The following is a 26,537-nucleotide window of genomic DNA, read 5'->3' on the forward strand; positions in this document are numbered from 1 at the left end:
AGAAAAGCATCTCAACTACTTCTGCGATCTCTAAAGTTTTGAATTAGGGGATCTCTGACCAAAGCCTTCTCTATTATCACACCAGGATATACAGGATGCTTGATTTGGTGATCAAATATTTTCATATACATTACTGGTCCTGCCTATTTTGTAATGAGATCAAATTCTCAAATGTTTTGCTGGTAAGAAAATTGGTATGGTAATTCTCTAAAAGTCTAATTTTTTTAAATTGCTTTCATAAACCCTCCATGCCTTACCATTAATAAGTACTCAGTTTTATGCATTACACTTTTTCCTTGCCCCATCGCCAAAGAGCTCAAGTTAACATTCATTGTCACCTCAAGTCAGCCCTATGACGTAGGTTTGGCTGACAAAAAGAGAGACCCCCAAGGTCACCCAGCAGGGAAGTTTAACCTTGGCCCCTCCGGTTTAAGTACTACATTCTATGTACGCGAGAAAAACTATTGTCTGCTTTATTAGCTACCAAAAGATCTTTGAACAACTAACTAAAATGTCAATTTCTCTTGAAAGACTCGATCCCAGAAATAACGGTGATGGTAGCTCAATTTCTTGCTGAGGTGCTGAAGATTAAAACTGTTTTTAACTAGTATATTTTGTAAATCATAATTTATAGGGATTATTACTAATCCCTAGAGGGTCCTGTACTTATATCCTGCTTCAACCATTGGCTAAAGTATTGTAATTATGCCAATAAAGGTATGTGTGTACTATATTCTAGCCCACTATACTGCAATGAGCAAACTATTACCAAGCTAAAAAAGATTTAATGGACAAGAGAATAAAAAAGAAGCAACTCCAAGTATTGCACATTCACATTTTAAGTATTTAAACCATGATGATTACTTCTAAGATTGATTTATGGACTGGAAAAAAATCTGTTAACTGTTGATTCATATATCGTATACTACATCTACCAGCTCAAAGAATATAAACATCAGTATAGCGCTCTATGATACATAATATCTAGGTTGAGCTATTATTTTGTTTTCTAATACCCAAATGAGCAAAGACATATGGATTCTGATTAAGAACGTACAAATTAAGTTTTTCATAGCTCTCTTGCGCGTTTTGTTTTTCCTTCTCATAGGCATTTTCTACTTCTTTGAACTTGCTTTTGACAATGTCCAAATCAGAAAGTGCTTCTGCTTGGCTGGCCTTCTCTACTTGCAAAGCTCCTTCCAGGTCTCGAATTCTTAACTGCAAGAAGTGATAACAAACCAATAATCAAAACTTCAAGAATACTGTTAATATATTAGATTAGCAGTAACTGTGAGGGGCACACAGGGACATACGGTATTTCCATATAGACTTAATTTTGCCAATACTTTACCATGATTAGGACAGTAGCCAGCATGGGTTACTGATAATCATTAATGTAAGCTCAGACAGTAAACTAAACCACGGTTAAGGCAGCAATCCTGAGGAGGGGGATCTCCTTAGGAGCCGGCATGACCCCACGTTGGCATAGGTGCCACTTTATCACGCTGGTGTGGGGGCAAACACGCCACGGAGCTCCGCTTCCCCTGCCACCAGCATAGCCACTCTGGGAACTAAATCCCAGAAGAGAACGGCTGCGCCAGTGTGGGGGAGACATTCCCTGGGGCAGGAATGCTCCCATGAGCAGCAGCGGAGCTGCCCCACCTTTTTTTGGTGCTGCAGCCTCACTTCTTTCATTGGGACATGTCCCCCTATTTTTCCCTTTTTAAAAAACCTTGTTTTTTCCCCTGGGGCTGGGAAGCAGCGTGGCTTCGCCACTCCTGGCCACCGCAGATCTACCCTTTCCTTTAGAAATGGGCTGCCAATGTAGGTATGAATTCAGCTATGAGATCACATATTCCCTTCTACTAAATAACCACCTCTTCAGTGCAAATTCTGCCTTCCTTTAACCATGATTATTAATCACTCTGAGTGAAAACCAATTGGATGACTTTGGGCCAATCTCTCTTTCTCTGCCTAACCTATCTCACAGAGGTTTTGTGGGGATAACAGAAAAGGGGAGAAAGATGTTGTAAGCTTTGGATCCCCATTGGTGTGAAAAGCGGAGTATGAATATCTAAATTTGTCCTGTAAATTGAAGACTATAAGGGGAAAGGTACCACCCTGCCGTCTATTCTCTGCGCCTAAATCATATTTAAATGACTCGGAATTAAGGTTAAGGTAAGAAACTACTGTTAAGACAGTTACAACAATGCAACTCGCAGCATGTATATGCTGACATTCTGGGTCAGTTCACAATGCTAAGTGCCTGCAGCAGCTTAGGTTAGTACTGGGATGCCAGCAAAAGTACCAAGTTAATGTATTCTTTTGGGTACTCTTTGCGTACTCATTTTGCAAACAAAGTGGTTTTACTAAGCTGTTACAGGCCAGCAGTCAAATATCTGTCATTCCACAAGTTTCTATTGCATAATCTACAGTCTATTCTCTGTTATGTATTCAAATATAGCATTAGGCCTTAAACTATTAAGCATGTGCTAATGGCCCAGGTTAGCCTGATCTCGTCAGATCTCAGAAGCTAAGCAGGGTCAGTACTGGTTAGTATTTGGATGGGAGACCACCAAGGAATACCAGGGTTGCTGTGCAGAGGAAGGCACTGGCAAACCACCTCTGTTGGTCTCTTGCCATGAAAACCCCAGAAGGGGTGGCCATAAGTCGGCTGCGACTTGACGGCACTTAACACACGCACAATTATCCAGTTATATGCTAACCTGGCATACATTTGTCAGTTCAATTCACTAGTTCACCTGAATTATTTCAGAATTAAATTTTGATTCCAGATGTGCTGCTCTTTCTGCTTCAACATTTTCTTCCAGTTTCTTTACTCTTGCTGTAGCTGCCTAAGAAGAAGAATTAACTTAAAAATCAACTCACCATGATGGCCTGTATCTAATGCTATCACTTACATAGATTACTGCAATGCACTCAATTTGGAACTGGTCTTAAAGAAAGCCCGGTGTTTCCATCCACACAGAATTATGCTCCTTAATCTATTACAACTGTAAAGCAATACTCACTCAGTTCAATAAGGGTTACTTAACTTTTTGCAAAGCAACAAAAAGTTAGTTTTGGAAACTAATAATTCTTGTTTAAACAGAATATTAAATCTATCTCTCCTCCTCCTTTTCCTCCTCTATAAATTAAGATACGGTTTCCATCCAGTTTCTAGACAACTTTTCGTTAACTTTTTGCACTTTCACCAAAAACAAGAGAGTGCCAAACACATTTATGGGGCCACATGTATCCCTGGACATGTACCACAGCCCAATGGTATGGTTCTGTGGTTATTAGTTGTAAGCTGCCTCAAGCAAGTCTATAGAGTGGCAGCATATAAACAGTATAAATAAATAAATGATTCTAAGTGTGTCAAATGTTCAGGCTGGGAAAGGGTCAGATAAAGGACCCAAGAATATGTAAACTTCCATCCATCCCATATAACATTCACAAGGTGATTGTTTAGTTATAATAAAAGGACATTGTTTAAAATAATACTATATTAATTACACATTACTGTACATATATTAATATTAAGGTAATCCCAGCATTAGAGGAACAGTCCCTCGAAATTCTCTAGCCCCAGTGCAGAGAAAGTCAGACATGTTGGAATCAATTAGTCTCACATATTTCCACGGGACTTAAAACATAGCCAACGTCCTCTGGGCTGGAACCATTGTTTATAAGCAAGGGCGTGCTTGTATTTAAGCATCCAAATTGTAAAACAAAAATCCCACCTAACGTCTTGAACCTTCCTTTAAACAACAATATTAGACCCACAGATTGCACATGTGAGAACAGGAGAAGGGAGTGTCTTTTTCTGAGGACTTTGTGCATTAATCCTAGCTACGAAGAGCAGGCTTCTTCTGCTTTGTGCATTGAGGAACCCCAGGCATTTCCCTGTGGAGAAACAATATCATGAAATATCCATGAAAATACCACGGAGGAAAGCAGCTGTAGGGGAAGTAGCCTTCAGTACAGGCGAAAGCTAATTTGGTATTACTTTTTAAAACACCACAGATTTTCTTTTTTTGTTACAGCAGGTTCTCTTTTACTGATTTAATCAAGTCAATATTTTGTTCCAGCTTCTGCTGCATTTTATTGGAAACTTTTCTTTATTATTGTACACAACCATGCTTTTATTGTTCACAAGCTGTTTTTTCTTGTAAGAAAAGCAGGATGAAAATTCTTAAAAATAAGAAGTAATGCACAAAGCTTCTGAAATAAGTTAGCAAAATTTCATAGTATTACCCACCAGAGGGCACTACAGGAACAGTACAAATCTTCCTTAGAAAAACAGCTTGCTTAGGCGCTGCTTAAGTATCTACCAGATTGCTGGGCTAAAACCAGCCTGTAGAGCTGTTTTTTTTAACACAGTTACCCTTACTTAAAGTGCATTCTATATGTTTTTTTCATTAACATCGCAAAACTATAAAGCGGTAGAAGTTTAAATTGTCTGTAAAATGCAACATTATTTTTCTGCCTTGACAGCTGCTTACACAGTACCTTCTTTGTTTCATAGTTCATTTCAGAGAAACACATGCCTAAAAATCAACCATACTGATGTGGAGACATCAGCTCCTTACTAACCACAGATCCCTGAATAAAGGTATATACTTGAAGTTTTGGGGAAGCAGGTGCAGCTGATGTCCTTAGAAAGACTAGTTTTTGGACTACCATCTTGACTATTTAGTTGTTAATTTAAGATTTCTATGGCTTTTACCCACCCTTCCCACCAACAACTTCTCTTGGTGGCAGTAAAGCAGGCAGCTATCACACACCAACACCAAAGCATCGATGGAGGAGGGCAGGCCAAGATGGCACTTACGTTGAGTTCTTTTTTAAGTTGAGTTTCTCGTTCAGCACTCCATTCAAGTTCGCTGTTCTGCCGCCTTATCACTTCAGAGCAGTTGCTGTGTTCTAGTTCCAGATCCTGCAGTTTCTGGTGAACACTCTGAATTGCATTGGTTTTTTCCTAATGAATAATAATTATTGTTTATTAGCATGAACACCAAAACAAAGTGATTCTTTGGGACATGCTTTCTGGTGTTTTTAAGCAATTCATACCCTACAATATCAATACATAGGAGGGTAGCTATATTGGTCTGCAGTAGAAGAGCAAGATTCAAGTCCAGTAGCACCTTAAAGACTAACAAAATTTCCAGGATATAAGCTTCCGAATGTCAAAGCTACCTTCATCAGAAACTAAGGGAGCTTTGACTCTTGAAAGCTTGATCATCTTTAAGGTATTGCTGGACCAATATCAATATGGCACTGCAGAAAACATCAGTACACATCACCATAATGCTGCATTAAGACATCCAACTTAATCATGGTTAAATAAAAACGGCACAAATCCAGCTTGTGATGTGCATCAAACTGATTATTGCGTCTCTCCCTGCCACATCTTTTTGCCATCAAGACAGTGAAGGAATGATAGTTGAAAGCTACCTCCAGTTATTCATGATATATAATAACCAACGTTTTCCTTCTACAGACCAAACAGTACACCTACATTCATACATTACGGGTTACCAGAGCTAGTTTGGTGGTCTTTTGCTGCGCTCTGTGCAAGAAAGGGTGGGGAGGAAGGATGGAAGAACCAGGCATGTATAAGTCTGTACAATTCGTTCATTTTATTTAAGCCATTTATGAGCCGCCTTTCTCCCTTGTGGAACACAGGGAAGCTGCATCAACAAAAGCAACTGCAATTGTAAATTACTGTAAATTACTGTACTAGAGTTCAGTCTTTTGTGCGTGCGCAATCATTCTCTCTACCCAAAGTAGTTACACCCTTCTAAGTCTACTCAAGTCAATGGGCTTAGAAAGGAGTCACCAAAAACACCACTGTACTGTTACACTTTTTACATACATTGGCTTTGGAAAAGTAGATTGTGTTCTAAAGTTGTTACAAGGCTAAAGTTGTTGCAGTTTCTAACCGCTAACTACTATAATCAATTTGGAAAATGGAATGGAATGCACTAGTTATTAGTCCAACTGCGTGCTCAGTATGCGCCTGTAGTACTCTAGTACAGAAAAACCTCTTTGGGGCTTGTATTTACTGCCGCAACTTAACTATCCAATACAATGCTTTCTCACTCATTAATTTTCAAACATGTTGCTCTTGTTTTAGCACAGATGTATATAGCTCCTCTGTGAGGCGAGAAAATATATATAATTGGCTCATTTGCCTGATAAGAATTCAGCTGCAGAATCAGGGTATTTAAAAAGGCACTTACAGCTATTAATGTAAATTTTTCCCACAGCACCCCTTCACTGTCTTTCTTAGACTCAAGGCAGCTAAAGGAAAGGTTACTGTGGGGTCACAGCCAACCCCCCACAATCCATTAAAAAGAATTCATGTAGACTGCCCATATTGTTACGACAACAGGCCTGATTCCATCACTATCCTTCTGATTCACCAGTGTGGGCATCCTGACCTCTTGCTAACAAATAAGATCTCTCTGTCGATGCCAAAGTAGCCTTTTCTGATCTCACAGTGATTAGTCCCTACAACAGATCAAAACCAACAGGAATTCTGGCTGACCCACATTAAAAATACCATATTCTTCAAGCGTAGAAATACATAATGAAAACACACACACCAGCAGGTGAAATGACCATCTATTCAATATGGTGAACTGGTTGAGAGAGTACTCTGGTCAGATGCCAGAAGGACTTACTGACATTCCACCAGGTCAAAATTACAATGCCCCAAATTTAGATTATTTATGTCTCTCACCACTCTGGGATTTAAGGTAAGAACATAAGAAAGGCCCTGCTGGATCAGACAAGGCCCATCAAGTCCAGCAGTCTGTTCACACAGTGGCCAACCAGGTGCCTTTAGGAAGCCACAAACAAGACGACTGCAGCAGCACCATCCTGCCTGTGTTCCACAGCATCCAAAACAATAGGCATGCTCCTCTGATACTAGAGAGAATAGGTATGCAGCATGACTAGTAACCATTCTAACTAATAGCCATGAATACCCCTCTCCTCCATGAATATGTCCACTCCCCTCTTAAAGCTCTCCAGGCTGGCAGCCATCACCACATCCTGGGGCAGGGAGTTCCACAATTTCACTATGCGTTGTGTGAAAAAATTCTTCCTTTTATCTGTTTTGAATCTCTCACCCTCCAGCAGATGATCCCGTGTTCTAGTATTATGGGAGAGGAAGAAAAACCTCTCTGTCCTCTCTCTCCAAACCATGCATAATTTTATAGACCTCTATCATGTCTTCCCTCATAGAGGGAAGAACTCATAGAGGTGGTGAACTGAACAATCTACAGTTGCCAGGCAAGCACAGACTTTCACCTAAAATGGCAAGTGGATTCTTCCCCCTACCCCAAAGATGGCAAAAGAACAACATTAAATTAATACCAGAGTGGGTCCTACATTATGCTAAGTTTAGTGCAGCTCACCAGTGGTTGGGAAGAAACAATAACTACAGTAATTGCTCGACCCGAATGACAATAAATGAAGGAAATAGCTAGGCTCTGATGAGGAGCAAATTCTTACATTGTTTACAAGGTTGAACTTTTCAACCAAGAAGTCAAATTTGTTGATACCAAACCAGACACAGATTATAGCTGTTACATGACTACTAGGATAGAGGCATTTTAGCAAAGCCCAAACGCTTCATAGTACAACGTGAGACTTTGGATTACAATCATATATCACACCCACTGCAACCCCCCACAAAGGACACAAGTTCAAGAGCATTTATAGTATAGCAAGTGCACCACACCGACCTAAAAACTTGGGAACTTGATTAGAAACCCACAACTGCTGTAGGAATATCTTTTAAAACAGCCAGAGGCAATATAAAAAACATGTAGTATTCTGTATTAGCAGCATCAGATAACAAGGTATCAGAGGGTGAGATAACAAAGCAGGTGCAATAATTCCCATAACACAAAACCATCTGGGGGGAGGAGAGAGAAATAATTAAATATCTGGGGGAAACAGGGATGTCTTGAGGTCACAACAAAAACTCAAGACTAAGCATCAGATGTATGGTTGGGGAGAAACCATTCCACAGAGATGATATAACCAACAGGACCTTGCAAAAATGAAGATGTACTACCTGTACTACCCACATACTGGGTTCAAACACAATGCAAAACCATGATTAGTTTATGAAACCAGGTTTCAGATCACCGGTGACCATTTGACAAAACAAAATATTAATTTTATCTCCTTTCTTCTTTCCTTAACCTTCCCTGAAGAGACCCAGCTTGGTATGCCAGCCTGCAATGCAGTGAGGGTGGTGCCAGAGAAGACAGAATGTCTGTGTTCGTATGTCACATGATATCATGGGTGTTTAACCACAGTTAACAGTTAATAACTTCAAATAACTTGTTTCAGACCCCCATGTAGATAGTCAGCGTATTGCAGAGGTTAGAATATCAGACTAGGATTTGGAAGACCCAGGCTCAAATCTCCACTCTGACATGAAGCTTATTGCATGACCTGGGTATTTTTCTCTGCCTAACCTACCTCACAGGGTTGAGAGGATAAGATGGAGAAGGAAAGAATTATGTGCACTGCCCTGAGCCCCTTGGTGAAAGGGCAGAATAATCTCTATTACTAGTGTCAGGGGGATATCAAGGGGCATTGCAACATGAGAGCAATCTCAAGCTTTGACAAAGTCTTGAGCAGCAGATATACAGCACATCAATCTATCACCCATATCACTTTATTTATATCCTGTGTCTAAGGTAAGTTACAAAACATAATCAAAGCCTCCATTTGCAATACCAGCCAAAGCATAAATCAGTACCACCCACATTCCATCTGTGCCTAAAAAGGGTACCTCTACAGAACTACAGCCAATTCCCTTAAATCAGACTTATTAAGTATGCTTGGGTAACTGTCATTTACATTACAAGGGTTATCTATGCTAATAATCACAAAGCAGTAACCGGTCCCTTAATGCTATCTAGCTTCTTATCTGTTCCATATTCTAAAATAAGGTTGAAACAAAGTAACACATCAGATCCACAGTTTTCTAGAAACTGGAGTTTTGTATAAAGTCCTTCATGTGCACACACACTAACTGAAGACAGCTAGGAAAATAAATTACAACTGCTTGGGGTACCAGTTTATATCTAAGAGGATCAGCATAAGGAATAAACAACAAGATCACCATACAAGGGGGAGGGGAAGACAAATCCCAGGCTCCAGGTGACAAGGGCACTTAGGAATTTCATATCTGCCCTCTGAGGCCAGGGAGGTGTACTTCAGCCTGATGGAAATTGCTGCCTCCCAAATGAGGCTAAGGCTTTGGTTGCTATAGCAAATCAGCCAGCTCTCTGGAGGCCCAAATATCTCATGGGAAAAGCCTCCTCCATCTAGGGCTCTCATTGGAGCCAGCCAAGATGCTGCAGTTGTTATGGTGACTACAAAACTTTGGATTTAGATCAGCAGTAGTGTTTTCTACTCTGAATCACAGAACTTCAGGCTCAGGCCAGGAAGTGTGTGTGTGGGGAGGTCAGATGATATGTGTAAGCTTTGGACAGTTGAAGCAGTTAGAACCATGGATGTTTTGCACGTGGATGCTGACACTACTACTAATGGATGGTGCGTGCAGGGGGCCATTTTGGTAGGCTAGATTGCAAGGCACTATCTGTCCTTGGTGCAACCTACAGCCCTTGAGGACAGTGCATGGTTCTCCTTGCTCCCTGTACAATTTGATGGATACAGCTGTGGGCTTAATCATGCACAGGACATGGCAACGTTGAAGCTGGGAAAGAGGTTGGGATGGAGTACATATAAGAAGGGCTGCAAGGGCATGAGAAGGCAAGAAAAAGGTTGTGGGGGCCCTTGAATTCCAAGCCATGCCCACTTCCATCTTCAAAGCAAACTTGAGTATGAACTTTCTCTAGACGCTTATTGTCTCGGGAGGTAGAAATCTGGCCCAAGTCTTACATGCAAGGCAAACAAACACATGCTTGGCCTTGTCTTTTTGGAGAAAATACATTTTCTTTGTGCGAGGGATTACTTGCTTAAATTAATTGAATCTGTCCAATTTCTGGAATCTGTGTATTCCAAATTTTAATTTAAAGTTCTTAAAACTGAATGTGGGTTTCAGATTTTGAGGAAGTCAAACCCTGATGGAGAGATGAAGTACAGTATAGCACAGACCCTTACACTGTTCCTGAGGGCATACTGACCTATAGGAATGCAATTTTGATGGACTAAGAAGGCTGCAGTGGAAGGGCGGAAAGCTGCTTTCTACAAGCGCAATTCTACTTGTGCTGCTTAGGATCAAAGCCAAAGCTTGCAACAGCAAGCACAGACTGTACATGGTGGAGGATGTCCTATATTAAGCTGAAATACATTTTTGAAAATCTTATGGTATAGAATCCACAGAAGCTCAAATTGCATAACACCATTAGCTAAGGAAAGATTTATATAACTGTTCTTTCATATGGAATAACTTTATTTTGATAACTTTATGATGAGATGCACCAGCAGATGCATAATCCAACATGCATTGCTGAGATACATGAAGTTGGCAACCCTAAATATTCAAGGTTTGTTCTACATTTTTCACATCCTGTATCTCTGTAGGTCTCACTGTAAAACAATTAAAAATGCAACTGCATGAGTAAATCCTATGGGTTAAGCAGTAGCTTAACCATCCACTCTTGGCCAGTGAGCATCAGAAACAGGACACGAATCCAGAGATTTAGATGGAGATTCACTGGAGACTCAATTTGCTAAAACAGCTTTCTGCTCAGAGAAATAGAAAGATTACACTAAGTCTTCAAACAGCTTACTCCTTACAAGACCATCACAAGGGGCACTTAGCAAAAATACCATCAAAGTGTTAGGCATTTGGTCTTCAAAACTGTGCTCCTAAAAATAGCCACTGGGTAAGGCTGGGCTGATATCTCATACCAGCCAAAACAGCAGGTGGAAAAGCACGGGAATTGCCCAATGGTTAGATGTAGAAAATGGCTTTCCAAAATAAAGCCTTGGTATATTGGCCAAGCTTGTTGTCCAATTCTGCTGCGAACAAAGAAAAGTCATAAAGAAAGTTTTTTAAACCTCCAGTCAACTTTTAACTGTACAAATAAATATTTTTGCAGGTTTGAGCAGGGTAGTCATATCGCAATCTGCTGCATACTGTGTCTTTTGAAATTTTACATTAAATTGCTGGCAAGCTGTTATTCAATGTTTGCCATCATTGTCTGCTTTGTGTTCTCCTGAAGAGACTCCTCCGCGTATTGCTCTTATTTAAGATGGTCCAAATGCTGTCAGAACCTTCTCTGTCATGGTGCCCAGTCTTCAGCATCCCTTGGGAAGGCCATCTGCCTAATCACTTTGGTGAAAACCTATTTTGAAAGTACTTTGGCTCAAATGGGAATCTTAGAATTTCTGCAGCCAAGCTGCTGATATTGGTTGGGGCACATGGAGCAAGTGGTGCTATTCTCTGCATTGGGCTCTTAGTTTTTTTAGAACATAAAATCAAAATTGGTACTTGGTATGTAAGATGTTATTGCTTACAATTGAATAAAAATGTGTTGTTTTTCTATCAGATTGGTTCCATTCTAAAACTTCAGTGCACAGAAGGAATCCTGTGCGTGGCTTCCTAGCCTCCCCACTCCTGGAGAAGCACAAAATGTCCCCCCAAGTGCTGTTCCTGGGGGCTGCAGGGACTTCCAAGAGCAGCATCAAAGGAGGTAGAAGGCTGCTGTAAGAAGGGCGAAATCGGTGAAAATTGCCCCGTCTTGCACATGGGAAGTCGTTTGATGGGATCCAGCACATGATTAGGTACACAACAAATACCTAATAATATGATTATCCAACAGGTGGAGTTGGAGAGGGAATCAATCCCTCAGCTCATTCCAAGTTCCTTGGGCTTATTTAGGAGCATGCTATCAGCACCAACCCAACAGGTTTGGCAAAAAGCTTGTTTTACATATAAATAAAATCTCTTTGATTTCACACGTGAATTTTGTACATAATTTTAAGCTTACTTTCATGGCAAATCTTCATTTCATTTTATCTTTGATAAAAACATCTTCTAGAGTGGATGTAATATTTCCTTCTATTTAAAAATACGCAGATGGTTGTGATGAGTTCTTAAAGGCTCAACTTTTAGCCTGAGGAGATGAAGTTTCTATGTTGGCACACACTCTCATTCCTAACAGTAAAAGAACCTCTTCATCTCTTCTAAAAGGCTCAGAGGCTCAAACCACATAAAGTGCTTAAAACAAAACTACATGTAGAGGCCAAAGCAAAAGTTTTAAATATTACAATTAGTTCTACGGGGAAACAGCTAAAATAAGTAAGTAAACAAATGCATAAATAAAAGGTATCCAAATATACGTTTATCACACATGTTTACATGCCAGGCATATTTGTTGGAACATACTGGGAATTTTGGGAGCAGATAAAGCTGGGCTCACTGGTGAATTGAAAAAAATGGAAATCCGGTTGATATTTTGGCCGGGAACAAAAAGCCCATGTGTATAATGTGTTGTGTAACAAAACACTGGACAGGTCTTTTTAATTTAGACTTAATAATACCTTTCAATCCAGTTCCTGATTCTAGACTTGTTGGATAGTTAAATAACTATTCAAAGTGCCACATCGTTCTTGTATGAAGCTGCTGTGCTGAATGGAAAGACGTTTAATTGAAAGGATATCAAATATGTACATCTACCAAAACAAAAATCACGTGTGAAAGCAAAGAGATTTTATTTATATGTAAAACAAGCTTTTTGCCAAACCTGTTGGGTTGGTGATGATAGCATACTCCTAAATAAGCCCAAGGAACCTGGAATGAGCTGAGGGATTGATTCCCTCTCCAACTCCACCTGTTGGATAATCATATTATTAGGTACTTGTTGTGTACCTAATCATGTGCTGGATCCCATCAAACGACTTCCCACGTACAAGACGGGGCAATTTTCACCGATTTCGCCCTTCTTACAGCAGCCTTCTACCTCCTTTGATGCTGCTCTTGGAAGTCCCTGCAACCCCCAGGAACAGCACTTGGGGGGACATTTTGTGCTTCTCCAGGAGTGGGGAGGCTAGGAAGCCATGCACAGGATTCTTTCTGTGCACTGAAGTTTTAGAATGGAACCAATCTGATAGGAAAACAACACATTTCTTTATGGTAGTATAAATGGGGATTTTCAAATCCTAGATTTTGTCATTAGTTTGTTGATTGTAAGAACCTATTCTAGTGATTTTTGTACAGTTCTGTATATGAAGTTGTTGTACTTGAAATTGGTTCATTTAATTTTTTTTGAATAAAATTTATTTATTTTTAAATAGCCTAAATTAAAAAGAATACAAATGGTGTGACAATGAGGAAAATCAATAGCAGAACCATCTATTGGAAATCAAAAAGTAAAAGGTATAAGGGGATAAAACACCGTTTGAAATTCTTTATTTCCTCTATTTTAATGAAAGCCAAACCGTGCATGTAAACAAAGTGGTATTCAATTTTCATACCCAACTTAATGTTTTATCTACAAAGACACTGTCCGCATATTTGTACAATACGTATACACCGTTAGTTTAATTGCTGCCTTATGTTTGCTAACCTACTTACAGCACGCTAACTTTTGTTTGCCAAACCGTGCATGTAGGCTTAACTGGACTGCAGACCAGACTGTTCACAGATAAATTTAAAAATGACAGTGCAACACTGTTCTGCCAACCACAAGATGATGCTGTTGTATTGTTATAAAACCTCTGCTCGTCCTTTAGTCAGAGTGCATCAGACAGACAGGCACCCCAGGGGAGGACCACACTGCAGTATCTGCTAGGAAAATCAAGGTGGATTGTTCCATTTGAATGGTTTATGGTTGCATTTGTTTTCTGTGGCCCGTTACAGACAAACATTCCAAGCCTGAACTCCAAAGATCTCATAACTCAGGTTTTCATACTAAGGCTGCCAGCATTCTTTTACGAAAGTGATTGAAGGACCCCAAACCAAGCCTTCAGTCTGAAGCTTGTGATTTTATTTGCTAGAGCACAACAGAAGGCAAGTATTTTCAGTGTGTAATTCAAGAGACTATGGCACTTGCCAATGAACATATGTTCTGTTTTAATATATAGTTAAGACTGCCTATCAAAAAAAAAATCAGCATTCACACTCACACCATAGGAAGTTACCAAGACACAACTGAAAAAACAAAAACATTTCAATGTAATAAATGTTTGGACACAGTAGTCCCTGAATCTGGAAGGTATCCAAGCCGGGCAGGAGGGAATTATATATATGGATACCAGGGTGGATCAATTATCTTTTTAAATTAAAAAATGGATTTTTAACATTTAAATCTGATTTTTTTTTATTTAAATCAGATTTTTAAATAAAATGCTTTTTGAGGTAAAATCTATCTAAAGATAAGTTTTCTATTTAAGATATATTATAGTCCCAAGGTTATTCATCACGAAATAAGGATTAGTTTTTATTTATGTAGCATAAGGCTGTATATTGATGCAATGTTTACATTTTTTGGTAAATGAATTCCATTAATCCACTCACAATGTCATGTTCTTCAAGAGGTTTCTGTAAGATTTTGGGAAATTTTTCTATCTATAAGATATGACAGATGCCTGGTTCTGCAGTTCTCAAAACAGTTAATTTGTGTCTGCAGAGATAACATGCCTCTTCTTCATGGCAAAAATGTTATAAAATAAATTTACAAAGTTGAGAAAAAAACCTTAATCTCATTGCTCTTTAGCAAATCTATGTACACAGAATCCACCCCTTACCTCTTAAGTGCTAAGTTTCAAGAAGTTCAATGAATAGAAGATTGATTGGAGTGGAATAGATCTGCACAAGGAGCTAGGTGTGAGGAGGGAAGAGGAAGCAGTGAAAAAGATAGTGAAACCTTTTGTGCAGAATTCTCCACAAGTCTTGGGTTCTTTGTGTGTATAGTCTGAGGATTATCATATTATTCTCTCCCTGAAGGAGAAAACCAATAATGGCAGCAAGCTGTAAAAGAGACTCAGTTTGGGAATATTTTAATGAAGTTCCTCTACCTATGGGTAAGGCAGGCATGTGTACAAAATGCAAACACTGCAACAAAGAAAAGCAAGGCCTGGTGGCCCATATGAAACAACATGATGAGAAGGGCCATTTATGTACAAAACCATACTTTAAATATAGTCTTACTGACTAGACAAAGAAGAAGAGTTGGTTTTTTTCTACCACTTAAGGAAGAATCAAACTGGCTTACAATCACCTTCCCTTCTCCTCCCCATAACAGACACCCTGTGAGGTAGGTGGATCAGAGAGTGTGTGACTAGCCCAAGGTCACCCAGCTGGCTTCATGTGTAGGAGTGGGGAAACAAATCCAGTTCACCAGATTAGCCTCCGCCGCTCATGTGGAGGAGTGGGGAATCAAACCCGGTTGTCCAGATCAGACTCCACCAACCTTAACCACTACACCACACTAGCTCCCACCACGCTGAGAAAGTGTGACTAGTGATTCAAATTGTGAAAATCTAGTCTTATTGACTATTGATTTAAATCGTGATTTAAATTTTTCTTTTATTCTCTGCTGTTGTGACAACAGTCTTAAGCACAAACAGTTCCAACAACAGAACAACAACATAAAAGAGAGTAACAATAACAACAATAAATACTCCTATGACAACTAGGGCATCAAGTTGCGCAGATCTATGTAACTGTTAGATTTGATTACGTGGGGAAAAAACTTGGCAACTGCCAGGGTGATACTGTGATCGCTTCCAGCCAAAAGGGTCAGTAGCTTATAATGGGCTGGAATGCTAACCAGATCCTTTAGAAAGGGAGAGACATGTAATATAGTTCTATACCTATGAAATTTTGGACAATCTGATACACAATGGAGCAAGGTGTCAAGGCTCCCTGTGTCACAGCTACAAAGGCTATCTGCAAATGGAATCTTCCCAAAGCAGCCAAAAGGTTCTGCTGTTGGGACTGAATTAAGATGACGGCTCATCGGTATTTAGGAACTGTCAAGAAGTCAAGATAGACTGGGCTGGAGTCTGGATTTGCCAATCCCAATAGAAGAACAAACTCTACGGGCCTGGATTCTGGTACTGAGCTGATTTAAGGCATAGAGGCATTTCAAAATTAAATTTCTAATAGAGGTCAGACTGAGGCAATCAATATCATTAGGGAAGATCCCCAGACAGTCTAGGTGAGAGATTACTAGTTTCTGCCAGGTTGTTCTAAAAGCATCCATCCTCAGTAAAAAGAGCCCCCCTGTTTCTGGGATGATAAAGTTAGCTTCAGACAAAATCTAAAAGCAGATGCCCAGGCCCTTGCCTCAAATTGATTTAAATCGATTTGATTTATATCAAATCCACACTGATAGATACACAACAAGGAGCTGGCAAATGTGTAGAAAATATTCTGCAGAAAAAGATGGCTGATCATGCAAGAAAACAATAGTAGCCATTACCTACAATCCCATTTGAAATCAAAAGGTGTCAGATTTCAGTTAACATGCTCTTTAGCCCTTGAGAGATTTGTTGGAATTAGTTAAGAACATAATGGATTGGATCCTGCAGTCTGTTGGCATAAGGTCATAGATCTTTCTCATGTTATCCTCCCTTTTCCTAGAAGTCCCTTCTGATCAAAGGTTTGCAAATAGCCACACAGGTTGGCTATACTCCTGCCTCCCCCATCACTAAATGGAAATTCGCCCATGTGAGTTCTGTGACCCTAGAACAAACTTTCCTGAAGTCAGAAAGAACTGCTGGGGTAAGGGGAACATGGGAAAGATCACAATCTCCAGTACCTTCTGCTGATAAACCACTGGATCTAATCCAAGAATTATTGCATTTATTCAGAGGCATATATAGTATAGACACAACAGCTACTTTTTTCACTGCTTAACACACACGAGAAAAGAATACCTGCAACAGAAAGTGGAGTTCACTTCTTTCTGCTTTCCACTTCTCTGACTGATACCTAAACTCCTCTCCTGTCACTTCCCTTATCTCTGATTCTATCATGCTCTTCTGTTCTTCCTGGTACTCCAAGGTGTCCTTGACATGGATACAGTTTAACTTTTATTAATAAAACAGTTAAGTGCTACAGGTTTAAATCATGAAATTAAACTTACTAAGCAGAAATTCACAGGACAGTAAAACCCTGTTTTTCTTATGGCCAGCAAGTGCCGTTTCACAAGGTCTAGTTTCCTTCACAGTTATCAGCCAGTTTGCACAGTTCACCATATGGATGAATAAGCATTAAATCCAGACATTCTGAACTATTCACAAGTAAGCCAATGCCCTATGTTGCATATAAAAGAGCCAAGAAACAACATGGTACCTCTTACTTGCAGAAAGAGCTCTGTCCCTTATACAGTGAGCTATGGGTAGACCTACTTGACTCCACAGAGCTTCCTTACCTCATGGTCAAAGCCTTTCAAAGACCTTGTGCATCAAAACACTATGTGGTGTCCAAATCTGATGGTTTGCCCCAATAATCTGGTGTTAAAGCAGAAGCAGTAGAGAAAGCGTGTCAATCCTGGGTAAATCCAAACAAGATTCTTGTGATGGAATCAACCACATTGTTCCAAGTCTACTTTGTCAATATTTTAATGGAGGAGTGTTTTGTAAGAAGCACTGAGCTGTTCTGGTAAAGAACTGTGCATATCAATAGCATTAGATTCCCACCATAACTTGTGGAAACGTTCCTCAAACAACTTGCAAGTTATGGAATCAGTCCTTACAGCAGCAGCACCCTGATTTCAACAGTATTTCTACTATTATAGGGGTTTTAAGAACTAGTCACTCAGTTTACATGCAACATCAAACTATGGGCCGCACATTAAACAAATGTGCCTTGGGCTCACACGCTCCCTCTTCCCTTTCTCCCCTTGCATGCTATGATCCCTTCTCTTTTCCCCTGATTTGAGACAGACCACACAGTTGGCTGTTACACCCTAACCAGTAAATTATTACTTGTGCTTCGCTATTCCAACTGGAACTGCAGACTAACAGTGTTCAGATACAATCACAAGCGATGGCTTGCCTCACAACAGGGAAGGAGGAAGTAATGCAATGGGAAGAGGCAGTCTGTGATTCTGGGGCTAGTTTCTGCAATGCCAAACCACGGTTTAATATTTCATCTGAACCATTCTGATATGTTTAAGATATGTTACAAAGATAGGAGACTGCAGAACTGTAGCAACAAACAACACTGCCCAGAATAAGAAATAAATATTCTCAGTATTGGTGAGTTTATACTAAATTGTTTTTAGTATTTAACCATTCTATACCTGTTCCAAATTGGTTTTACAGCAAGACAGACACTAATTTAATATAACAAGCTATTTTTCCATAGCTTCCTCACCCAATGCTTGCACAACTTGAATAAAGGCATACCTTCAATATATCTTCCAGTTTAGTCCTCTCCTTCAACAGTAATTCATATTCACTATTGCAGGACTTGATAATAAGGTCTTTCTCAGCTATGTCATTTACAAGTCTTTGCTGTTTGTCATCCCAGTGCTGCTGAGAAATATGAAAGGCTCTCTCGGTCTCATTCAACTTCTGCTGAAAAGCTGAAATTGTCGCTATTGAGAAGAGAAACAAAGCGATGTGCTCATCAAACTTAAAGTACTATGAACACATTATTAAAACCAGCAGAAGTTATTTTTGTTCCCTTCTACATAACAATATAACAGAAAAGTAACAAAGGAAGAATTATATTCTGGAACTGGAGATTTCTTTCTATTTGTACTTGTACTATAGATTTATTACCACTAAGAATCCACACAAAGTTCACAGGAGAGAAGCTCAATGAGCTGAAGCAGAGGGTGGAAATCTTTTAAATAGAATAGAGTAAATATGCAAGATGAGGGTTTTTTAAATTTGTTTTTGTTTTGACACAGCAGTGCAAGACTTATCACACCAAAACTGATGTCAGTCTTGTAAACAAATCCTGAACTAATTATAAGCTCACAAATAGTCGTTTGTGCCCTGAAAGAACCAGGTTTGTCAAGAGTCCCCTGATTGATCTCCAGAAAAGTCTCCTTAACCCCCCTTGAGTCTTCACTACAGCAACCCAGTAACACTACCGCCATTGCCAAGTGTCAAGATTTTGCAGCCCACAGTGAGTTTGTTGTTTGTTGTTTTAATCTGCCTATTTTAAAACGTTGTGGAGTCCTTTGTGGGCAGTGAGCATATCTTCATGTGATGAGGAGAAAAAAAGGCAAAAAATATTCCTCCTGCAGAGCCCCTTTTCACTCACGTTGTTGGTTTTATCTAAACCAAGAACAGGGATTAGTTAGTCTCCACCAGACAAAGCTCAGGCAGATTCTGGTTGGCTCAAACTTTGAGGACTCAGTTGGAAAAAAAGAAAATCCTCAATGTAAAATAAGGAAAAAGTGAGACACAACTAACATTTTGTCCCAGACAACAATATGAGAAATGGAGAGCCGGGATTATGCACACATTATTTATAAAGATCACCACGAACATGGTGCTTTACACAACTCCATAAGCAAAACAAACAAACAAATCCCTGAGGAGGAGAGTTGGTTTTTATATCCCGCTTTTCTCTACCATAAGGAGTCTCAAAGAAGTCTACAATCACCTCCCCCCCCCAAAAAAAAAGGTAGGTGGGGCTGAGAGAGTTCTGAGAGAACTGTGCTGAGAGGTCACTCAGCAGACTTCATGCGGAGAAGCTGGAAATCAAACCCGGTTCTCCAGATTAGAGGCCGCCGCTCTTAACCACTACACCAAGCTGGTGTAGGAGCATGGAAGGGAAAGCAGCAAGTGAAGAATGGCAAGGACATACCTCTAAAGAAGGCAGAGAAGTAGTTGAGAAGCACCTGGCTGCACTGGATGACTACAAATCCCCCGGCAGAGGCGGATCTACTGTGAAACTAATGAAGCTTAAGCTTCAGGGCCCCTAATCCCGGAGGGGCCCCCTGAAGCAACTTTTTTTTTAATGAGTGAATTTCTCAACTTAATTGATGGATATTTTAAGTGATAGAATCATAAGCTAATGGGTTGAAGTACTTAATATTGACTTTAGAATATGCTCTAACACCCATTTCATATGGCCTGAAAACGTCCCTGTAATTGGTCAAAATTTTCTCGGCGCTTGCAACACTCAAATCCCCAGCTGTAAGGGCCCACTGAGCTCGCCTGAATTTATTCACAGCCTTCATTTGGGCAGCTGGATCCTCAAATCCTTCATTGGTGTACGGCTTAACAGCTCTGTAGTTTTATTTTGTCACTGTATGGCCCATTTTCAAGGACTCTACCCCAACACCCTGTTCTCCACCATTTCAGCCTCAAGGTCCTTGCAAGGGCAGCAAGGCCCTTTGGACCTTGTTGGATGTTGCCCTATTGTTGCTGGTTGCGAAGGAGGCCCCATAACAGTTCAAGCTTCAGGGCCCCAAAAATGTAGGTCCACCACTGTCCCTTGTCAGACGGTATGCACCCGAGAGTGCTCAAAGAACTTTCTAGAGAGCTTACAGAGGCAAGGACATACATCTAAAGAAGAGTATCTGCAGGTTGCTAGGCACTTTAGGTCAACCATTAGAGAGGCCAAAGCTCACAATGACCTGTTGCTGGCCAGGGAGGCTCGCTACAGCAAGAAAAGCTTCTTCAGATATGTGAGGAGCAAATGGCATCAAATTTAATTTAGATGTAAGTGGGAAAGTGACTGGGAAATCTCATACAATTACCTTTGACTTTAAAAGAGGGAACTTCTCTAAAATGAGAAAACTGGTAAAGAGGAAGTTGAAAAGAACAGTTAAGAGGGTTAAATCTCTTGAAAAGGCTTGGGGGTTACTCAAGTCCACATTACTAGAGGCTCAGCTAGCTTGTATACCGCAGGTCAAGAAAGGTAGTAATAAGTCCAAGAGGTCACCACCATGGCTAACAGGTAAGGTGAAGGAAGCAAATAGAGAAAAAAAGTCTTCCTTCAGAGACTGGAAGGTTTGCCCAAATGAGGCGAACAGAAGCAAACACAAACTTGACAAAGGAAATGCAAGCAGATAATTAGAGATGCAAAAAAATATTTTGAGGAGCTTATTGCTAAACACATCAAAACAAACAATAAGAAATTATTTAAGTATATTAGGAGTAGGAAAAGAGCTAGGGAAGTGGTTGGACCATTGGATGAAAATGGGAGTAAAGGAACTCTAAGGGAGGATAAAGCGATTGCTGAAAAACTAAATAAATTCTTCTCATCTGTCTTCACTGTTGAAGATACAGGGCAGATTCCTTCTCCTGAACAGAGATTTTGGAGAGGGGAAAATGAGGAACTGAGGCAAATAGTGGTAACAAGGCAGGAAGTCCTAGAACGTCTAGACAAACTGCAAACTAACAAGTCACAGGGACTAAGATTCATCCTAGAGTTCTTCAAGAACTCAGATGGGAAATTGCTGAACTTCTAACGAATATATGTAATATGTCCCTTCGATCAGCCTCTGTACCAGAGGACTGGAGAATGGCCAACGTAACACCCATTTATAAAAAAGGTTCAAGGGGGGTCCCAGGAAATTACAGGCCAGTTAACGTCTGTTCCGGGTAAATTAGTGGAAAGCATTATTAAAGATAGAATTGTCAAGCATATAGAAGGGCAAGGTCTGCTGGGCAAAACCCAACATGGCTTCTGTAAGGGTAGGTCCTGTCTCACTAGCCTATTAGAGTTTTTTGATAGCGTCAATAAGCATGTGGACAGGAATGAGCCTGTGGATACTGTGTATTTGGATTTCCAAAAAGCTTCTGACAAAGTCCCCCACCAAAGACTGCTAAGCAAACTTCATAGTCATGGGATAAGAGGACAAGTCCTCTTATGGATTGAGAGCTGGCTGAAAAATAGGAAGCAGAGAGTAGGAATCAATGGTCAGTTCTCACAATGGCGGGATGTGAGCAGTGGGGTGCCTCAGGGATTTGTGTTGGGACTGGTGCTTTACAACCTGTTCATCAATGACCTGGAGTTGGGGTTAAACAGTGAAGTAGCCAAGTTTGCAGATGACACCAAATTATTTAGGGTGGTTAAAACAAAATCAGACTGTGAAGAGCTCCAGAAGGATCTCTGCGTACTGGAAGAATGGGCATTAAATTCATTTCAGCATTCAATTTCATTTCACCACATTTTGCTATTCCTATCAGGTGTTACTGAGTCAAATCAACCGTTTTTTGCTTTTCATTTTGAAGTGTTTTAAAATGTGTAACAAAAAGAGAGATTAAAATAAAGTATAAACAGGGGTGGGAGGTAATCCAAACATATTCCTAAAGAGGATAAACCCAGATGAAGGCAACAAAAACCCACAAGGGATCCCTTCAGACAGTGTCTCACTATACCACGAAGCAGACATTAAAGCACCAATACCAGGCAATCAAATTAAGCCACAACCTAGAAGAAACCAGAGAAGCAACAAATTCAGGATTCAGTACTGAGAGCACTTCCAACATCTACAGCTCCTAAGCAACAAAAGAATGTTTTACAGCTATATTTCAGGTCTATAATCACTCTGGACAATAGTAAAATAAGATTTAGGAAGCCTAAAACTTTCCTTTGTGTAAAATTCAAGCAAAGCTTTTTGTATGCAATATTCAAAGGTAGTTTGAAAGAAATACTCTATCCTTTATATTTGTGATGTTTTGCTGTTGTGTGTCAGAAAGGTAGATCAAAGGTTGAATGTGATTTGAAAGAGTTTGCAAGTGATACCTTGTTTCCAAAAATAGGAACACAGATCTTGGAGATATAGGGTAACTGAAATCTCACCACCATTCTTGTTTTTAAGCTTGGATTTTTTCTCTCCTTGAAATCACATTGGGTTTCTTTCTTCCTTTTTTTGAAGGTAACAAAATTGAGAAAAACATGAAAGAATACAAGCAAGCTATGAAAAAACATTCTGGAGAATGAAAACATGGCTTTGCTCAATAGTTTTATCAAATAAAATGCCAGTTTTGCAGAACAGCAGGTGGGAAATGGTGAAGATGGGTGAAGGGACCAGGGAAGGGCCTGAAATGCAACAGCTATATCGTCTCTATAATCTACTGCCCACAGTTAAAACTTGGTAATTCTATGTCATTTTGTCCACTTGGGGTAGTGCATTATGTTGTGTGTGAACTCATTAGAAGGAGAGGAAGAGCAAATAAAAAGAACAAAAGCAAGGTGAGTTCAAAGTACTGTGTAAACTCATGACACAAAGGCTCTGTTCTCCCACAGTCTGGGCTTTAACTCTTACCTCGAAGCTGTTCAGTTTGTTTGTTTGCTTCACATAACTTGTCTTCTGTTGAACACCGTTTCAGACCAGCTTCTTTCCTTGCAATAGCAAGCTCATACTCCAGACTTTGTCTAACAGCCTCACCTTTCTCAACTTCAGCTCGCAACTTGGCAATCTGACTTAGGTATTTTGATAGCTGTGAAAGGAATTTGTACGTACAGATAGGTGAGATAGCTTTTTCTTGTAGGTATTAACAACAATGGCTTGGATGATAACCTTGTTTTCCACTGGAGGAAGGGGAGGGATTTTCACCAATCCCATCCCCTCACACTACAAAGAGTGCTGTATCTGGGGGTTTGCCGAACCCTGGTGTACAATGGACTGCAGTGGGAAAGGGAGGCATGAAGTTCTTATTCTGCTCACTGAGATCCATTTGTGCTACTTTAGATAGAAGGCAGTGTTTGAAGGAACACACTATTGAAAAGGTAAATTGTCAGCACTTTTAAAATTAAAAATTGAATTGTGATGCATAAGCAAATTAATTCAAATTTAAACATGCTATTAAAATATAGGGTAAATGCCTCATCAGAACATTTTTGATAGATCAGGTTTAAGTTGTACAATATGCTTTCCTTCTCTCCTTTTCTATTTATATGCAGTCACATAATTATGGAGCCCTGACCCGGACAGCCCAGGTCACATCTCAGAAGATCTCAGCGTCAACCCCGGCAAGTATTTGAATGGGAGACTTCCAAGAAATACCAGGGTTGCAAATCCTGAAGGGGGGGAGTGCTCTTAGGAGCCAGTGTGACCTCTGCGCTGGCGTCCGTGCTACTTGCTCTGTGCAAACAGGCATGGATGCCTGCGTAGGGCCACTTATGCTGGCCCCCCTGGATCACAACGGCAGCATGGCTCTCGGATGCCGGCATGGCCTCCAATCGACGTTCTCCCAGCACAAGTCCCTGCGCCGGCATCCCAGGAGGCATTCCTGGGGCATTCCGGGGGACACAGCTGCCATTAGACAGCTTCCTAACCCTATTTGTGCTGGGAACACCCCAACGCAATGGCATTGCTATGCCACCATTTGGTGGTGCAGCATCACTGTTTGCAATGGGGCCTTTCCACCCATTTTAAGGTCTTTTTTTGTTTTTAAACCCCCCTTTTCCAACCATGGTGGCTAGGAAACCTCTGTGGTGGCGCTGTCCCCAGCCACCGCGGTTGCCAGGATTGCTCTGTAAGATGAAGCACTTACCTCTTCGTTATGTTCAGCAGTTAAATCCAGTTTTTCTTTCGTGGCCTGATGGAGTTTCCTTCTCAAATCTTCTTTAGTATCCATGTTTTGTTCTCTGCTGTTGGGCAAAGATGCCTTTCTACCATGCCTGCTTCAAAATAGAATAATTTTAACAGAATTATATCAGCTTTGAACTTCAGGAGTTCAGTCTTAATATGTATAGGTAAGTCCCACACAGCTTTCCAAAGTAATATGGTTAAGATGCAGCAATACTATTTAACAGTCTGTCACATTTATTTTAAATTGCAACAATTATCCATGAAATCTCCAGTGCACTATATTATTGTAAAAGGCTTCTGCCACACTTATCCACCTCTTAAATTTTATTTTCATCACTGCTAAAAAAGTAAGTTTTTGCAGCCTTACAAGGAAAAAACAAAACTCTCTCAACTTCTCTACTGTGAGAATATAAATATTTTACTACTTATGAAATCAAACCTCAAGGCTTGGGTTTGGGTTGCAGTTAATATCCAAAAACTGAATGAACATCATCATTCACAGACCAATTTTGTGAAATAGCCATAAACAGAATGGAAAATGGAAAAATTTCTGACATGCAAAACTGAATGCTGACAATCTACTTAGGCCAATGTCAACATTTACCATCATACCTGAGTAGTTGGATATTCACAACATTATTGTGAGATTTATTAATGTTTATTCCCTTTTTAAAGAACTCAGGCCAATGCACACTAAATCCTCACCCACTCTTGTATCCTGACAATAACCCTATAAATGAGGATGGTGGGTGGGGGGGAGACACTGCCCCAAAGTTACCCAGGGAGCTTCATGAATGTGTAAGCATTTAAACCAGGTTCTCTCCACTCTAAATTCAGCATCCACTACATCACACTCACTCACTTTGAATGACCAGATTTGAATGTCAGCATTCATTTCCGAAGTATACATATTTTAATAACCAGAAGTAATTTACATCACTATCACCTTGAAACACATGCAGAGCTAATAGAATTTAGCACTACCAGTCTAACTGCTCCATTATAAAATTGATTTAGCTTTTATTTTTAAACAAAATTTAGAAGCAGACGCAAATAGGAGTTGGGCGGCACATACGGACAGAGGTGCGCAAGGCATGAAGGAGGGTCGGCTGGCGCCTGGAAGGCAGGGCAGAATAAGTGACCAGCAAAGTGAGTGGTGTAACTATCCTGATGACTTTAGCAGGAAGTACCTTAATAAATACCTTAATAAAGCACCTTAATAAAGCCTGATAAGCACACCAGCATTACCTCCCTATGAGTATTTTGGCTTGAACAGGAAAATGGATAGTCAATCCCAGCCCGGTCTGCTAAGGACTCCCACAATGGGCTTACAGATGCCCCAAGGGGGTGTAGAATGCATCCCTGAGGCTGTGTGTGTGTGTAAAGTGCCTTCAAGTCACAGCCGACTTATGGCGACCCTTTTTGGGGTTTTCATGGCAAGAGACTAACAGAGGTGGAATGCCAGTGCCTTCCTCTGCACTGCAACCCTGGTATTTCTTGGTGATCTCCCATCCAAATACTAACCAGGGCTGACCCTGCTTAGCTTCTGAGATCTGACGAGATCAGGCTAGCCTGGGCTATCCAGGTCAGGGCATCCCATAGGCTACAAATGGATAATAGCAGGGCAGCTTCTCCCCCCATTGTTGCTGCCATCACCAGGGCCACCACGCCTACCAGCCACCCCTTCCCATCACCAACAATGCAGCCATGCCCAACATGCCTCGTGATCTTGTTGCCAGGTGCACTGAAGCTTCTGTCTTCCCACTGCTGCTGCTATCACTGGGGTCACTGCAGCTCCCAGACACAGCCACCCCCACCCACCCAACACACACACCATTGCTGACAATGCAGCCAGGCCCAGTGTGCCTCCCAGCCCCATTGCCAGGCTTGCTACAATTTGATTAAAACTCTAGTAAGCGCATATGGCTCACACAATCCCAATCAGCTATCCTTGCTTTAATGCATCCTTAGTTATACAAAGACATCTTAACTGCACAGGCAGCTTGTCATCTGGATGCTTCTGCTATGCAGTGAGTTGAGTGTCACCACTTTCCATTAACTATTTAGAAA

General features: G+C 40.5%; 1 protein-coding gene across 1 annotated transcript in view; it reads right to left on the bottom strand.

Annotated features, from left to right (window-relative positions):
* Positions 1–24,530, bottom strand: part of CCDC171 (coiled-coil domain containing 171) — a 160,352-nt gene extending 135,822 nt beyond the window's left edge. Inside the window, exons 1-6 of the mRNA XM_056847984.1 lie at positions 24,430–24,530; positions 23,199–23,373; positions 18,367–18,557; positions 4,838–4,984; positions 2,763–2,855; positions 1,058–1,218 (exon numbers count right to left, since the gene is read on the bottom strand). Of these exons, the coding sequence (XP_056703962.1) occupies positions 1,058–1,218; positions 2,763–2,855; positions 4,838–4,984; positions 18,367–18,557; positions 23,199–23,373; positions 24,430–24,513 (851 nt within the window). The 5' untranslated portion in view covers positions 24,514–24,530. The remainder of the gene's footprint in view (positions 1–1,057; positions 1,219–2,762; positions 2,856–4,837; positions 4,985–18,366; positions 18,558–23,198; positions 23,374–24,429) is intronic.
* Between the last annotated feature and the right edge of the window lie 2,007 nt (positions 24,531–26,537).

The sequence above is a fragment of the Euleptes europaea genome, chromosome 4, assembly GCF_029931775.1.
Source record: "Euleptes europaea isolate rEulEur1 chromosome 4, rEulEur1.hap1, whole genome shotgun sequence".
Classification (NCBI taxonomy): domain Eukaryota; kingdom Metazoa; phylum Chordata; class Lepidosauria; order Squamata; family Sphaerodactylidae; genus Euleptes; species Euleptes europaea.